Source organism: Hypoxylon trugodes, assembly GCF_022578975.1.
Source record: "Hypoxylon trugodes strain CBS 135444 unplaced genomic scaffold F4822scaffold_2, whole genome shotgun sequence".
In the NCBI taxonomy this organism is placed as follows: domain Eukaryota; kingdom Fungi; phylum Ascomycota; class Sordariomycetes; order Xylariales; family Hypoxylaceae; genus Hypoxylon; species Hypoxylon trugodes.
Window position 1 is genome coordinate 666,559 of NW_026250017.1, and position 16,570 is coordinate 683,128.

At 46.9% G+C, this 16,570-nt stretch overlaps 4 protein-coding genes across 4 annotated transcripts; all 4 read left to right on the forward strand.

The window, feature by feature from the left end:
- The first annotated feature begins 3,636 nt into the window (after window positions 1-3,636).
- Window positions 3,637-5,728, forward strand: F4822DRAFT_110268 (Di-copper centre-containing protein). The gene is made up of 3 exons (XM_051452453.1): window positions 3,637-4,506; window positions 4,567-4,736; window positions 4,792-5,728. Exons 1-3 carry the CDS (start codon window positions 3,838-3,840, stop codon window positions 5,093-5,095), a joined length of 1,143 nt encoding a protein of 380 aa, XP_051317728.1. The 5' UTR covers window positions 3,637-3,837; the 3' UTR covers window positions 5,096-5,728.
- A 3,252-nt stretch (window positions 5,729-8,980) lies between these two features.
- F4822DRAFT_110303 (uncharacterized protein) lies at window positions 8,981-11,431 on the forward strand. Its single transcript, XM_051452454.1, has 2 exons — window positions 8,981-10,844; window positions 10,956-11,431. Exons 1-2 carry the CDS (start codon window positions 9,461-9,463, stop codon window positions 11,207-11,209), a joined length of 1,638 nt encoding a protein of 545 aa, XP_051317729.1. The 5' UTR covers window positions 8,981-9,460; the 3' UTR covers window positions 11,210-11,431.
- Window positions 11,432-12,153: 722 nt separating this feature from the next.
- Window positions 12,154-13,746, forward strand: F4822DRAFT_389026 (SCO1 protein). The gene is made up of 2 exons (XM_051456943.1): window positions 12,154-12,922; window positions 13,006-13,746. Exons 1-2 carry the CDS (start codon window positions 12,440-12,442, stop codon window positions 13,432-13,434), a joined length of 912 nt encoding a protein of 303 aa, XP_051317730.1. The 5' UTR covers window positions 12,154-12,439; the 3' UTR covers window positions 13,435-13,746.
- Window positions 13,742-15,718, forward strand: F4822DRAFT_389028 (putative HAD superfamily hydrolase). The gene is made up of 3 exons (XM_051456944.1): window positions 13,742-14,271; window positions 14,349-15,004; window positions 15,112-15,718. The coding sequence occupies exons 1-3, from the start codon at window positions 14,051-14,053 to the stop codon at window positions 15,537-15,539; spliced, it is 1,305 nt and encodes a 434-aa protein (XP_051317731.1). The 5' UTR covers window positions 13,742-14,050; the 3' UTR covers window positions 15,540-15,718.
- Window positions 15,719-16,570: the final 852 nt, after the last annotated feature.

Below are 16,570 nucleotides of genomic sequence, written 5' to 3' on the forward strand. Positions count from 1 at the left end.
TAGTGAAAAGCCGCAAAAAATCCACCGCCCATCCCAAGGTACATGTTACGGAGGTATTGTCCGTGGGTCTACCAAACCATACGCCGAGACACGATCACGGCATCGACGTCATTACCTCCTAGAGGCATCGAGCTCCCTCATATAAGGAGATGATTGTAGTTGGGTTCTCCGAGTTAAAGGGTTGGTAGGAATTAATAATACTTGGTAGATATGTGTCCTTCCTCCTTTTTGTTTTCTCTCTTTGTATTTTTTTTTTTTTTCGTGAGGCTCCGGGAGATCGACAGTATTGCGGTATTAGGTCTCGCCGATCGTCCAATAGTTCGGGTCTTTCGTCCCCATTATGTACCTAACTTAGGCTTTTACAAGATTGAGCAATCAGTTCGCATACTCTGATTGTACATCGCGTCTTATGTCTCGGGTTTGGGAGTAAAGAAAAAAAAAACGAACGCCTCAACCTGCATTAAGCATCTTGCAGCGGAATAGTCGGCATAATCCCGTGAAACAATTAGGAGTAGACGCGTCTCTTAAATCAACCGCGTATATTGTTGAAGAGGAGAAAAATTGATATCAGTTTTCATACGGATATGTGCGTAATTGAATGTCTAGAAAATGGTATTTCACTTATGTTGGTAACACATAATAAGTGTTGAATAATTGATAACTGAGAAAGGGAGAATGCCGCGATGATGGTGGTGTGGAGGAAGAAAAAGAGGAAGAGGTGGGGAAGAGACACGGGAAGCTGAAAGAGTTCGGCCTCCGGTGCCACCCCCCTGCTTTCCCATCCGCGCCGGCCTCCTACATTCATTGCTGCATCCACTCTGCCACTTGTTGAAAACCATGAAAGTTAAAAAAGCCTGCGCCCGCACGGCAAATCTATCCACAGTGGCTGAAACCCACTGAAGGTCGGAACATCCCCGATATCTATTCAAACTGTGTACTCGGAGAACCTGCAGATGCTTTAGTCTACACTTTATGCATGCATTTACACAAATCCATCTCAATCAAAGTTGGCCTAACCTCGAAGTAGATTATCTTGCATGTCTCCTAATGCACGAATACTATCATGGTGTACAAATTTATCGAGTCTAGAGTCGTTTGCATTGCCATTCGGTACGTAATTTGAGGGATGATATCGAGATATGAGAGGTGATATAAGAGAAAGATATCAAAGATACTTGAGTCAACCTCTTCCCCGTACCACCCCACAAATGTGGTGAGGAGTTTCGGGGTTTTCCCATCTCTTCGTCTTTGAATTCCGACTATAGAACGCGTAAATTCACGAAATACCATTACAATTCCATGTCGTGGATCGGCAATGGCGTTCTGTAGGGTCCATAGGGGTCCACGCCTCCAACCTTCCGGAATCGATCCTGATTGATCGGTTGGCTATCCGGTATCGAGGAATAGAAGAGAATACCGATTACTGCAGCCTTCCATGCGGTTTCTCAACATATGCATTCGATATATCTAAAGTCTCGGGGCTATGCCTCTTTCCGCCGAATACCAACAGGAAAATAACTGGTTATAGGATAGTGTCCATAACTAGCTGCATGGCACTTCACATCAAGAAGCCTCGGGAGGTGTTGTTTGATAATTTGTTGTCCGCCTAATGGTCAATATTTGAATATTTACTCATACCCGAAGGCTCAACCTGGTCTAGGCCGATGCTAAATTTATTATTACAAGACAGCATCGGGGAATATATGGCGATGTGTAGGCTCTTGCTTGTTTTTCGGTGATTTCGTTCCGAGTTGCTTCAATTCATATTGTACGAGACAAAACACGGGGAAGCATGAAAGAAAGAAAAATGATACTTACAGTGTTTGCTCGAATATCACATAATATGAAAGCCTATGACTTACAGTCAATTTAAACAATACGATCAGGTCTTATATAGGCTATCAGTAAACTGAGAACATCCCTATTATCCCTATTAGATGCTTACAATTCGTAATTATTAACCAAGTCCTTAAAATCCGCAAGATCAGCTCTTTACTTACCTAATATGTGTTATAGGCGATAGCAAATACAGGCAGAATGATCCCTCTCCGTCTTCCTTGTAAAGAAAAGGCTGTATGTTCCCCTATTTATTCCCGCCCTATACCGCGAAAGGCATCTCCAAATCCATCGCATACGTATGCAAATATCCTTAATATTAAATGCACATCTGCATACTCAATTGGTCAGATGTCCGCCTGCACCGCCACATAAATCCGATAGATATCTGGTAGATATTCCCTTTTTGGAGTTACGTTCTGGGAATTCACATGAAGTACAAGATGTTGGATAGGATTTTTGTGCTCGGTCGATAATAGCGCGCGTAATCGCATACAAATTAATTCGGTCATATGTCGCATTGGACTTACATAAACCCGCCTACACCTACTTTTGTATTTCATTTGACAATATCCTATATAATTGCCTTCTTGCGCTTACATACTTTGGTACGACCCCTTCAATGCTAATAAGAAAATGCGGTCGAATACGAATATGTCATTCTGTGAATCAGCCCACCTCATGCACGGCAAGAACGGTAGGAATTCTTGCACTTTTCTTGGATACCACATGGTGCAAATATGGGCCACGGCACAGTTAACCCAGTTAAGATTTTTAAGTTAAATAACCCCTGACAAATCCTATCTTTTGGTTGGCTGCCTGGCTTCCAGGTCCCGAATATCGGGGCATTCGGGGTAACTGTGGTAATTTCAGGAAGGTACCTATGTATCAGAAATCAAAACCTTGAGTAGATTTGGATCTTAGCCCCTGAACTAGAACTATTTTCAGTTAACCTTGTCTTGCACTTTTTACAAGCTTCTACCAACACGATACAACTTATCTCGACAACTATAGTGACTATAATGATGAACGGTCGCATCTGTTCAATCGCTTACAATAAGCTACTCGGAATGCACCCTACATAATAGCGTGATGGATCATTCATCTAATCTGCGAGATATATACAAGCGTCATAATAAATCTCGAACGATCAATGGAATTCTTCATATGTAACCGAGCTGACTCTGATAGGCTATTCCTTCGTATAGATGATCAAAGAAGCCGGGTTTTATCATAACTAGCGGAGCCGCTAACAGAGCCTGGCCCATGTAGTTCGTCGAACGATAGCTTGTCTAATTGGTCAGAAATAGGGCTGGATTGTGCTGTATTGCGCTGTCACCAAGCTGTCAGCTCCCCAATCTGTACTGGTAAGCTTACCTATCGTGCCAGACAACCCAGATCGGACTTAGGAACCTAACGTCCCCCCCTTGTTTTTTCTGTTTTTTCTGTACGAAAAGGACGAAAGGACCACTAGCTAGCCCCCCGTCAACAGCGCCACACAATAATAGTAATAGCTTAATCTCGCAAAAGTCTCGTATGCGGCATTCAAACCCGTCAGCTTCTAAGCTGTTTTCGCCGTTTTCATACCTCGTGGTCATCGGCCGGCTGTCGTATTACCTAAATTAACCAATAGCTAGACGCCTAACACAGCGTCTAGGGGCAATACCTTGGCCCGGCAGAAGCTGGATAGGTTAGGGCAGAGGAGAGCGTGCACGGATGACCACACCCGCATTTGAGAGGAACCGGGGGTCAATTCTTTATACTACGTTGTAGTAGTCGGGAACGCCAGCCCACTCCACAATGGGAGTTGGAAAGACAAAAGGAGGACCCGCAACGGTTCGGCTGACCGAGGGGCCTATATAACCTGGTAAGGCGCCGCGATGGCGATCTTTCTTGGGTTCTTGTTCCCTTAACGATTTCGATCGTCTGCCGCTCGTTTGCCTATTTTTGACTGTATATATATATGTATATACATACACGGTAACCAACCCAACCGTTAATATGAAGGCCTCCGCCGTTTTATTCGCTTCGGCGGTCTCTGCCGCGTCGATCCCATCCGTCCCGCAGATTCAAGGTCTGCCTTTGTCTCAGTTCGGAGGTGTCCATGCCATCTCGATTGAGGATGCCATCAACAAGTTGGACTTGCTAGGTACCAACTTCAGCGCCCTACCCATCTCGTTCGACGGAGAACCTCTCTTCTCGCTCGCCGAAGAGAAAGCTACAGCTAGCACGGCCAGCACGAACGCCGCTGCCGACACGGGCGACTGCGCCAACCCGAACGTTCGCTACGAATGGGACCATTATTCGGCCTCGGACAAGCAGGCCTTCGTGGACGCCATCCAGTGCTTGATCAATAAGCCGCCATCCGGAAACTTCTCGCCCTCTAAGAACCGGTACGAGGACTTCGTGCGTCTACACCAGTCGTACTCGCCCAACATTCACAGCAAGAGCACCAGCCAGCAGACTCACAAGTTCCTGCTGTGGCACCGTTACTATGTCTGGGCCCTAGAACAGGTTATGCGCGACGAATGCGGCTTCAACAGGGCTTTCCCATGGTGGGACGAGAAGAAGTGGGCCGGCAAGTTCTCCCAGGCCACCATCTTCACCAACCAGTACTTCGGTAACCTGCCCGGTGCTACCAATGGTGCTGCTACTTGCATCAACAGCGGCGTAAGTCTCTTACTAGCCTAGAGCTATTCTAGGAGTCAAGAAAACTAACAATCGGGATAGCGATTCTCTGGAATGCAACTCAGTCTCGGACCTGGCATGACTACCAACAACCCCCACTGCCTCCAGCGTGCTGTTAACGAGCAGACTACTGCTCAGACCGGTATCGATTCCTGGAACACGTGCATGTCGCGTACTTCTTACCCCGACTTCCACAGTTGCGTTGAGTTCACGTAAGTCTACATGTATTTGTGACTACCATGCCCCCTATTTTAACAATTTGTACAGTTTCCACGCTCAAGGCCACAACGGTATGGGTGGTATCATGGCCGATGCCATTGCCTCTCCTGGTGACCCGGCATTCTTCATGCACCACCTATTCGTTGACTACGCTTTCCGCAAGTGGCAGATTGACGACGTCAGCCGACGCACCACCATCAGCGGTTGCGCCGACAACGTTAACTGCTCGCCCCTGACCCTCGACACCATGGTCTACATGGGTAACATTTGCGGTGCCAAGTGCCCTGACCTTAAGGTCCGCGACATCCTTAACACTCTTCAGGGCCACCTCTGCTACCGGTACGACTACTAGAGACGGACGTACCTTATGATGCGACGGGAATCGGACACCTTCATTATGTATAGAGTCACAACGACAAGTATATATCCTAGTCATTAATGTCTTTGTAATTAGAAAGAAAACCCAACAAGAAGCCATAACCCTTACATTCGTTTCAATTTGTCTGTTCGCCTCCAATGTACATAGCTATCTCCGGTGACGTGACACAATCGCTGTATGTAACCGCGACAACTCACGATGATATATGAATTTTCTACCTCTACCGACATGCTGTGAAGGTAACCTGCACTCAATTAATATACTAAACTTCCGATCGCGAGAATAAGCGCAGCTCATGGACGAAAGTGTTTACGGTGAAGGACCATCAAGATTCACCGAAATCGCATTTTCTACTCCACAGGCAGCAAACCGATGCTTCCTACAAGGTACGACCTGGATACGGCTCTATCATGAACTGTTGGACAAGAAAATGTAGTGGTTATTTTTAGGGTTGTCCTAGCTTACACAACATTAACGCCGTGTACTACTCCTACCGTATTGGGCATATAGGAAGGATCACACTCGTAGGAACGATAAGAAACGGCGGTGACAACACTTTAATTTAAATTACACATATTCCTATTCCTTACTTATAAATCATAGCAGGTAGTTTTCTATTCGTACTGCAATTACTAACTCGGGTTTCTTCAATGTGCATTTTGAGGATTTTTTACACTTCGTGTTCTATCCATCGTACTAATAAAAGGGGGAAATGCCTAAATTTTGGTAGTATTGATTTCAGCACGTAACTACGTAGTCGCGCATCGGATATGAATACAAACTAAGCGCGCGCAACTCCTACCTATTTAGATAATTCACGCTTACACATAAAGAGATGGTACTGCCGAGGTCTATTCCACTTAGTTGCGATCGTGAAAAATACTAGCTAAGCTTTCTAGTCGACTTTAGTACGATCAGGCGGATACTTATATGACGTTCTAGAAGTCGGACTATCCGAAGTTGTATATACCTTCAGCTGGTAACTTAACATGCGAATAGGTAATTAGTAACCCTTAGAGATTCGATAGATCGAAGTCGAAGAAGTCAGATGACGACTCACTTTTCTCGAGTCGAAAAAGGAGCCCTCGAGTGCTACCCCACCACTATTGGCCACGCCTTGACAATCCATGGATAGAGCTGCGAAAGAGAGAGTTGATAGCCCGACTAAAGCTTCTGATTGGTCAATTCCTCGAAGCTACCTACCTGAATAAATCTAGGTGGAGGGACGGGTCGTCCCATGTGGTTTCCCTAACGTTCGTTTCGTCTGTCGGTGCGGATTGGATACCAGGCCGTTTTATGATTTTCTTGGCTATGAGCTCATAGGTGTTCGTATAAATGTCGCTATTCCAAGTTTTATTTACTTCGAAAGTCCTAAATAGTATTTAGTATCGATGCGCCCCATAGACATTAGCACCTATGCACTATTTTATGCTTCTGCGACTTTCAGCTCCCTCCCTTGCTAGATATGTGCGCTAATAATTAATGATATGGCGATAGCTAACGTTGATTGTTAGCGCACATTTCCTGAAGTGATTCGGCAATAAGAGATTTTGTTTAGGATTAATAAAATACACTCATACCGGCTATACGGCTCAATATTAATGGCTTTTATGATTGCGATTTAAACAATTTAAATAATAAATAATTGCCCATAATAAGTTCCCATGTCTTAGAACACCTTTAGATCTTCAGGAACGATCCGAGACAAATGGGAAAAACCTAGGATAAACTACTCCAAAGATCCCTGCGAACAAGAGCTCCAGGGTTGGTGTGCTTCCAGCTTTTTGGGACGGCCCTGAGCCTGTCAGAGTTTAGGGAGTGGATTAGGAGTGGACCCTCCTTCTGCAGTGCCTGCATGACGCTAATCATGAATGTTTCGTCACTGAGTTGCCAACGCACACTTTTTAGCACCTTTTTCTATTTTATTCTACTTATAATTTCTTCTATGTGTTCTGTGTGATGGATGCCACAATTTCCAAGATATTTAATCGACCCCCCACCATTTTCCTTGTGTATAGGTATGCGTTGTGCGCCAGCAATACTCGCACCTGCGATTTTGGGAGGGGGGATTGTGGTGTGAACAGCGTAAGCAAAAAAAAGTTGGGCGGATCTACATGATTGCGGGCGTCAAGCGAAACTTGGGAACTCTAGCTTGGCCCCTATCAAAGTATCACAGCTGTCAGTCATGGATGGATACCGAGCTCAAGGCTGGTCATTGGAGAAGACGGTTGAGCCCCGATAAACCTTATCGACTCTAAAACGGGACCTTCGGCTGTGCCATTGTAAGATATTAGATGTTTGTGACTAGTCATTTGTCGAGTAATAAGGTAATTTGCTAGAATGTTCGTCTAATATAAGTCAAGCAACAGAGTCGTGTACTCTGTAGAAACTGCAACGACGCAAATCAAAGCAGATGCATGTAATCCCAAGGTCACTGCTGAGTTGGCCGGCTTTTAACTTTAGTTACCGGGTGGGTATTGGTTCTTTCAAGTAAGGTTGACACCAAGAAATGTTGATCTCTTAGGTATGAAGCAATAACGAAGCCTTATATCAAGGAAACAACTGGATACCTCCTACCTAAAGTACCAGAATAATCTCCGTGTCACTCTTTCCATCTCTTAATACGGCACTGATAATGATGCAAATCTGGTAAGAACATTCAACACACGCATTCATTGAATGAGGTGGACCGTGCGAGAGTGTAATAATTAATCCTACGTATTGTACCTTCCATGTTCCTTAGGTTACCAGCTTCCCATGTAGTTTCAATGAAGTACAGTACCTATTTCTTCCCATCTTAGCATCATCTTGTTTCTCTGCAAAAAAAAAGAGAAGGCACCGTCGTTCAAAGAGCCATTGAAATGCGAATATGATCGCAACAACAAGCTTCTTTTTACAAAATTCAATTTCCTCAATTCTAATTCTCTACGCGCCTGATTGTGTCCAGCGACAAGGCAGCGCTGGCGCTGCTGTCGCCGCTGGGTTCGCATGGTAGTATAAGTGGTGCATCGGGCACCAGGTCAAGAGACACGCTGGTAAAAAAGACACGAGACCAAAAAGATAAACAGCACAGAAGGATAGAAGAAAAGGCGACGCGAAAAACGACAAAATAAGCACGCGCAAACATTTTTATATTTCAATTTCATGAATTGCGGTTCTTCGTCCTTGCGCCCCGGTAAACCCAGCCGAATTGGTTCAATGTTCCAGGCTTTTTTTTTTTTCGTGATTGCATCCTCTCTCTCTCCCAGTTCCCAGCAAAAAATTACCAGCCACTGGATTTCGCATATTGGTCCAACCACCTACTTTACTTACCAGTACCGCGTTCTACGATCCCTATCTAATTACAACACAAACCACTTTATTTTTTCCCTTGATTGATTAGATGTACTATTTCCTACATCTTTTCACCCAAAGATACCTACTCCATCAATTCCACTTTCTTTTGGTTCCCTCGCCTTTCTCGAGAGGTTGAGCGCAACTAGAGGATACCCGTCCACCAAATTGCACCAACCCTTGAACATACCCATACCTGCACCTCTACTTCACGTACATACGCGCAACAAATCCACATCTACATTTTTACTGTCATTTCTACACCTCTCAAAGTCTCAGCCAAGCTTTAATTCTGCTCGTCACCGATTTTTTGGTGTACTTCTAGCACCTACCATTTCTTGTTTTCCAGGGTTGTCTCACCACTAGAAGTGGTGATAGCTACTCAAGTTGTCGACTCAAACTTCATATCGCGCGGTTAGAGAAACGACAGCAAAGTTGACAGAACAAAAACCCACTACGCCCTCTTACGACCGTCACGACCGTTACGAATTTTCTACAACCCCAATCCAGCGCCAGCAGCAGCGCGGGCTACACCAGCAATCCCCTCAATTAACTACGCCCGAACGAAGATCGGTAGCAACCCCTTCCTCCATTCATAGACTTCGAAGAACCCCGCGCTTCTCAGCCTCTCCTATTTCTCAACCGGAGGCGCAACCGCAGCCAACGCGTCAACAGTCAATTGGCCGAGTTACCGTCACTCTTGGACCTAAAGGACAGTACGTTCTAGCGGGTACCGAGCGACAAGTTCGAAGAGAACGCCCGAAGCCACCTAGACGCCAACTCTCGCAAGGGAATTTGAGCGACGGCTCTGAAGCGACAACAACTAGTAGTACCGCCTCACCCAACCGCGGGACAGCTCCTCCTGCTTCCGACCCTAATAAACCCGAGCCGCACCCAGCCCTTCGTATCTCGAAGCAAACCCATAGTGCCATATTATATGCACTCGAGCAAACCCTGCGCGGACCCAAACAAATCTCCGACGATCCCGTCGAGTTATACGCCCCAATGGCTGATCTCATGGGAGGAAGAGGTCCTGCGACCTCGAATGGTAATGGCGCCTCTCCGGCGCGACCAACCACGGCCCGAGCAGCTGTCGGCTCTCCCTCTGGGATTAGAGGTCCCCGTGTGATCATGCAAGAAAGAGCTGCGCGAGAAGCCGCACGAAACCGACAACGAGAAGAACAGGAACGGGAGCGAGCGGAGAGAGAACACGCTGAAAACGAGGCGCGACTACAAGAAGAGGCATTGCGAAGAGAGTCCGAGCGTAACGAGGCGGAACGTCGAGCTGCTGCTGCTGCTGCTTCCGCCGCTGCTGGCGCTGGCAACTTCGGAGCCGGCACTGTTCCTGCTGGCGCCGATAACACACGAAGACCGGCGCAACAAACTACATCAGGTCGCGCAACCACAGATGCTAATGCGCGCCCAGCGGGACAGCCCCGCATCCCTACTACAGGCCAAGCCCAGCCGTCGTCGTCAGCGCGACATGCACGAGGTACCTCCGGTACCCAAGGAATTCCTGGCGCCTCATCTTCTGGCCCTGGATTAGCTGGTCCTTCTGGTGGTGCTCAACAGCAGCCTCCGCCTCAGATGGGCGAGACTTCCACAGCCATCGGACGAGGAAGAAACTCGTTCCCTCATGCTTTTGAACGTTGGGAGACTCTATCTGCCCACTGGGAAGGCCTTACGAGCTTCTGGATCCGTAGACTGGAACAGAGCGCGCAAGAGATTAACCAAGATCCTATCTCCGCACAGTTGTCGCGACAGGTCACTGACCTTTCCTCCGCTGGCGCAAACCTATTCCATGCCGTTGTCGAGCTACAGCGCCTCCGGGCTTCATCGGAGCGCAAGTTCCAACGTTGGTTCTTCGAGACCCGCGCCGAGATCGAGCGTTCCCAGGAGGTTACCGCTATGCTCGAAGCAGCTCTAGAAGAAGAGCGACGAAGCCGAGCGGACGCGATTCGTGAGGCGGTCGATCGCGAGCAGGGCTCCTCCAAGATGCAGAAGCAGATAAGCGAACTGCGCAAGGAATTAACTATCTCCAAGGAGGAAGCCCGCCGCGCATGGGAGGAGCTTGGTCGACGTGAGCAAGAGGAGCGAGATCGTACCATGTCACTACAACTTGGACAGCCCACCATAGTCGGTGGAGTACAAGTCGTCCCGATGACTCAAGGTGTCGGTCGCAGCAACACCCAGCGGGAGCCTCATTATAGCCAGACGGACCCTGCCGATTATGCCCAATCGCCCACTTCGCCCAGCGCTGCTCGATCTCAATATTCACAGGCACCTGCAGTTAAGCCTACTCCGGCCTCGGGTGGAAGACAGGACTTCCAGACTCCCTCATCTGTTCATCACCAACAAAGCTATGGTTCCGAGGGAACTTACAGCGAAGGTCAGTACATCAATGGTACTATTGATCGTACCACCAGCCCCGTTCGAGACCCCCGAAACTTCACTGCCCAAGGTCAATCCTACAATTTAAATCATTCTGACATCCCAGCAGAAGAGTTCGAGACGCCCGCAACGCAGCCGCAAGCGCCGCCTCAGCCGAACGTCTACCAACCGACCGGCGCTGGTGCGCACCAGCCGCAATACTCTGCAGCGCCCGATTATAGCGGTTCGGGATACTCGGCACCTTGGGATGATTTAGGCCAGGGTCCTCGCCACCACCACCCGACACGTCTGAGTGATGTGCTTGAGGAGGAGGAGGAGCGTAGCCGAACAAGCGCAAGCCAGAGTCAGGTCAGCCGACCCTAATGGTTCTGCGGCCTTACTACCATACAAGCTCAGACCATGATATACCCTTTAGGGTTCTAGAGACCGAGGCAACAGTATCGAGTCTTTGTTATTGTAAAGACATTTGAAATCCAGACTACGAAATTTCTCCGGATAACGGCTTTGGGTCGTTTTGTTGTGTTGCATATCGTTGGCACCCAGAGATAAGAGTGCCCTAATAGTTCGGCGGTGATACTTTATTCGTCGATATTTTGCCTAGAGAATCCATCTCTTTGCTTCATCCCTCTACGGACAGACGGGCGAAGCTTTTTTTTCCTACGGCGTATTCAAGGGCATTGACGACAAAAGATAGATGGAGCTGCATGAGCTGCATTGTTTTCGTTTTATTCGGCACGGCGCCGCTGATACGGTGTGAGGTTATTGTAAGGGAACGGCGGTACTTGGTCTGGCGGGGCGGGCATTCTGATGGCATTTCCGAAAATTAAGAAAAATATCCGGCATTGGGCGTTTTCTCATCTCCACACCCTATTCCCTTTCTCAACCACCGACCTTGTCAAAGAGGTATTCGATGAACATTTTGGGTCTCGTCCCCTTCCGATCGACTTGTGCATAATGGAACTGAGCTTGGGTCTTTTGCTTTTTTGCTGGATGAAGGAGAGGGGAGGTCATGGTGATAAGGCGATAGGATTGCATCAACTCTGACACTCTGCGCAGATGAGGAAAACTGTACGCAGAGCACTGTAGTTATAATAATACATCGTGACAAAGGAATGTAATTCGCTGTTCCGATTCGCCCTCATTCCTAAGCATGGCAAGGCAGATTGTATTCTTTAAGTGACGAGGTTGACTTGACTTAAAACAGTGTATTCGGACTCGAGTTTAGCAAGATTTAAGAAATAAGATTCTCTTTTTAAAGGGTGTATAAGTGGCACTATGTAAGAACGCGAATCCATTACGATGAAAGGGTCATTTGATTCTCGGCGCCTATTTTAGGTACATAATTTTTTGTATCCCATCCATCTCTGATATGTGTGTGGCTGTAGCTACCACACCTTGTGGCGTGTGCCAAGACATTTTTCACCCGCCGGAGCTCCCCGCATTTACCTAAGCACTATCCAGCAAACAAAAAAAAAAAACTGACCATTTATCGAAGCTCTATTATCATAATTTTTAGCTCCGAAAGATCCAATCGCAGATACTTGGAATTACAAAACTCGAGTTTAGTCTTGGGGGTTGAAGGCAATTGGCAAGATGTCGCGATCAATACCGAATCCGAAACCTCTCCTCCGATCTCTCATACAAAACCAGAGTCGAGCCCGATCGTGCGCGCAATCGCAGCAGCAGCAGCTATGTCGGCGGTTCATCTCTACATCTACACCTACATCTACATCTACATCCACAACATCCTCTAGACCACGAATAACCCCCCTCTCCTCTCCACAAAATACTGCCAGCCCCCACAAAGAACAACGCAGATATAAAGCGAAAACCGTCGAGGAGGCACGGAGTCGATACCGCACGGGTCCGTTTTCATGGAAAGCGGGGTTGTTGTTTGTGATTGCGGGTGGGGGGTTAATGTGGTATTTCGAGCGCGAGAAGGAGCGTATGCAGAGGAAACGGGTTGCTGCTGCGACGAAGGGGGTTGGCAAGCCGAAGGTTGGGGGCAGGTTTGAGCTTGTGGATCAGGAGGGGAGGGTGTTTGGTAGTGAGGATTTGAAGGGGAGGTATAGTTTGGTAAGTTGTCCTGCGAACTCACTGGTTTGGTGTTTGGCGTTTGGCGTGGGAGGCTAATTTGTATGTGTGGTGGTGGTGGCTAGGTGTACTTCGGCTTCACACATTGTCCCGATATATGTCCCGAGGAACTCGATAAGATGGCGCGTATGTTCGATCTCGTACAGGAGAAAGCGCCCGATGCGCTTACGCCTGTGTTTATTACTTGCGATCCAGCGCGTGATGATCCGAAGGTGTTGAAGTCGTATTTAAAGGAGTTTCATCCGAGTTTTATTGGGTTGACGGGAGGGTATGAACAGATTCGCGATGTGTGTAAGGCGTATCGAGTTTACTTTAGTACACCCCGTGATGTGAAACCGGGGCAGGATTATTTGGTCGATCATAGTATTTACTTTTACCTTATGGATCCGGAGGGTGATTTCGTGGAGGCGTTGGGACGGCAGCATAGCCCAGATCAAGCAGCGAAGGTTATCCTGGATCATATGAAGGATTGGAGGGGTCCTTTGAGGAAGTAGGGGGTTGAGCTAATAGGAGAATAAAAAGAGGTTGGGGTGTATATATGCGATGATGCGGGTTGGCACTCTCCTACTCGAATTGTGATATTATAATTGATACTTGGTATCAACTGACAAGACATGGCTATTGTATATAAAGAATTAAAGTCAACCTTCCGTATAAGATATCTTGATACTGGCATCACATAATGTGCCAAACAAAGAGATAGTACTTCTACTAATTGCTCAAGTACTGATTAAATAACGTAGAGTAGTGACTATTCTATTTGATATTATCATGCATGTATTCTAAAAATGATATCATATTCAGCATTGGATTTTCTACGTTTATATATCAAGTCGCACCGGCTCTGGAATTCTCCGATAAGATCCGGCCAAGATTCCAGATAAATGGAACCCTACATAAACCCAGTTTATTAAGTCAATCAATTTATCAATTATTAACCACTTTGACTTGGCTTAAATCCGGAACTCTCCACAATAACAACAACAAGGGAATGAAGCACTAACTTCCGACGACATCCGTCGTCCGGGCGAAGCATGATCGGAGGTCAATACATGGTGGATATCTAGATAGATATTTCCCTTTTTTTCTTCCCTCTTTCTATCCTTCATCATGAAGGCTATTCGAGCCCCTCGCGCGGTGTCGGCCAGCATTGTTAGGCCCCACCACACATTACCGCCATCCAGTCCGATTAGCTATTTGGCAAAGAGAAGAGGCGTCGTTGGGGGTCATGTACAGACGCCATTGTGTAGCACATGGCGCGGGATCTCGCTCTCCCGATCATACAGCATAAGTCATAAAGCAAAGCCCCCACCCTTCGCTTTTGCTTTTGAGTAAGTCCGTAGAACATTCCCCCTCAGGAAAGGGGAGGAGTCCGCAATCCAGTGTACAGTGCTTACAAAATTTATAGCATCGATGGTGTACTCCTACACGTCGCCAAGCCGATTCCCGGTGCCACGCGCACGTTGGAGTTTCTCCAGCGGCACAATATCCCGTTTATCCTACTCACCAACGGCGGCGGGAAGCATGAAACTGACCGCGTGGCGGATCTAAGCGATAAGCTCGGTGTTCAACTTACCACGGATAACTTCATTCAATCACATACACCGTTCCAGGAACTCGTGCACCGTTTCCCGGATGACGCTGAAGACGAGGGGGGACTGCGCGATAAGAACATCCTCGTAACCGGTTCCGACGCAGCGCGCTGCCGCGCCATCGCCGAGCGCTACGGTTTCCGACACGTTATCACACCCGCCGATATCCTAGTCGCACAGCCCACGATCTGGCCTTTCGACCCCTTAATGCAGGAACTCTACGCTTCTACCGCGCGTCCCTTGCCTTCTCCAAACCCAGTCATATCCGCCATTTTCGTGTTCAATGATCCGAGGGATTGGGCTTTGGATATACAGATCATCACTGATTTGCTACTCTCACGTGGTGGTGAATTAGGGACTTATTCTAGTAGGAATGGAAGAGCGGACTTGGAGAACTGTGGGTGGCAGGGTGATGGGCAGCCGCCGTTGTTTTTTAGTAATCCGGATTTGTTTTGGAGTGCGGCGTATCATTGTATGTGGCTTCTTTCTACTTTTTACCTTTCATCTTGGAACCTACCATTTTTTCTCAAACTACGTCGGGTTTATGTTGGGAGCCATTGCTGATATTCACTACTACAGTACCACGATTCGGTCAAGGTGCCTTCCAAGCAGCAATCGCAGGTATATGGGCCGAAATCACCGGTGGTACAACAGAGCTTCAACGCACAGCGATTGGGAAGCCGCATGCAAGGACTTACAGCTTTGCGGAACGAGTGCTGAACTCACACCGCGCGAAAGTATTAGGGGTTGATTCGAAGGGGTTGGAGCCACTAGGCCGTGTGTATATGGTAGGGGATAACCCAGCGAGCGATATTCGCGGCGCGAATGACTATAAAAGTCCCGTTGGCACGCCATGGGACTCGATATTGGTGAGGACAGGAGTTTGGAGTCCTGAGAGGGGAGGGGATCCGAAGTATAAGCCTAAGACGATTATGGATGATGTCCAAGCAGCGGTGCAGTGGGCGTTGGAGAAGGAGGGGTGGGATGGTAAGGGGCTAAAGGGTTAATTACGATGTCAAAGTGCCTTGAGAAGATAATGTTACCCAGGTATGATTTACCTCTCGTAGTACTGTGAAGCAGTCTTGAGGTAGTTTACGTACAGTCCAGAACAGCGGTATAGTTCATGCACATTATGTAATATGCGAATACATTTACCAAATTCGAGGCATCGTAGTCCTCAGTTTCATTTTCATTCATCTATTCTATTGTGATTATATAAAATACTTAATAATCGTGATCTATTCAGGTCTCTTTGTAGTTGTAGTGTTACACAAGGTAAAATGTTTAGGTGAGTATTTGGGTTAGTATCATTGGTTTTTATATAGCTCTCTCATTATGACATATGTAGGTGTTACAGTTTAATTAAAAACCATCAATTTCTGGTCTTGCAAACGAAAATAATAAGTTAAGGTTAGCTGCGTAGGCGCCTAAGTCCCACTGCCTTCAAGGTGACGAGGTGACATACTTTACGTCATGGAGAAAGGCACGTGCTATTGAACTCAACATCTAAGAGGTCAACCCAAATAAAATTATTGAAAATTTAGCGACATTTATTTCAAACTTGGTTTAATGATAAGGATTTTCAATTTTAACAGCATTTCTTCGAATTTTGTGCGTGAATAGCGTAATAATGCATCATTTCACTATCGCTTCGCTTTCGCATTCTAGTCGGAATACAGACTTGAGACATAATTAATATCAGTATACCGCATTAGGAATAAAAAGCAACCATCTACACTATCCCGAGTAATTTTTTTAAGGTTATCGCGAGGGTACATTCCCTGTAACCTCCTGCAAGGGACCCCCCGCCATTGCAGTTTAGCGACCGTCCGATAGGAATTGTACTTACCCTATTCGACAATAATATTTTTGTATGCATCTTTTTTCTTTAATCTTTGTCTTTTTGGATCTGCGACTCTTATCAGGCAATCCTTCACCATTATCTCCCTTTCTACTATCTACTCTTATTCACATGAACTACTACAATACTACAAACCTAGTTACTCCCTTACTAAAAGGGCGGTAACACAATCTTGTC

Excerpts from the sequence above, each read along its gene's own strand:
- F4822DRAFT_110268 (XM_051452453.1), top strand. The coding sequence starts at position 3,838 with ATGAAGGCCTCCGCCGTTTTATTCGCTTCGGCGGTCTCTGCCGCGTCG. Across the intron at positions 4,507-4,566 it reads CTACTTGCATCAACAGCGGC|CGATTCTCTGGAATGCAACT; the intron begins GTAAGTCTCTTA and ends CAATCGGGATAG. Across the intron at positions 4,737-4,791 it reads CACAGTTGCGTTGAGTTCAC|TTTCCACGCTCAAGGCCACA; the intron begins GTAAGTCTACAT and ends CAATTTGTACAG.
- F4822DRAFT_110303 (XM_051452454.1), top strand. The coding sequence starts at position 9,461 with ATGGCTGATCTCATGGGAGGAAGAGGTCCTGCGACCTCGAATGGTAAT. Across the intron at positions 10,845-10,955 it reads CGAGGGAACTTACAGCGAAG|AAGAGTTCGAGACGCCCGCA; the intron begins GTCAGTACATCA and ends ACATCCCAGCAG.
- F4822DRAFT_389026 (XM_051456943.1), top strand. The coding sequence starts at position 12,440 with ATGTCGCGATCAATACCGAATCCGAAACCTCTCCTCCGATCTCTCATA. Across the intron at positions 12,923-13,005 it reads TGAAGGGGAGGTATAGTTTG|GTGTACTTCGGCTTCACACA; the intron begins GTAAGTTGTCCT and ends GGTGGTGGCTAG.
- F4822DRAFT_389028 (XM_051456944.1), top strand. The coding sequence starts at position 14,051 with ATGAAGGCTATTCGAGCCCCTCGCGCGGTGTCGGCCAGCATTGTTAGG. Across the intron at positions 14,272-14,348 it reads CCCTTCGCTTTTGCTTTTGA|CATCGATGGTGTACTCCTAC; the intron begins GTAAGTCCGTAG and ends CAAAATTTATAG. Across the intron at positions 15,005-15,111 it reads TTGGAGTGCGGCGTATCATT|TACCACGATTCGGTCAAGGT; the intron begins GTATGTGGCTTC and ends TCACTACTACAG.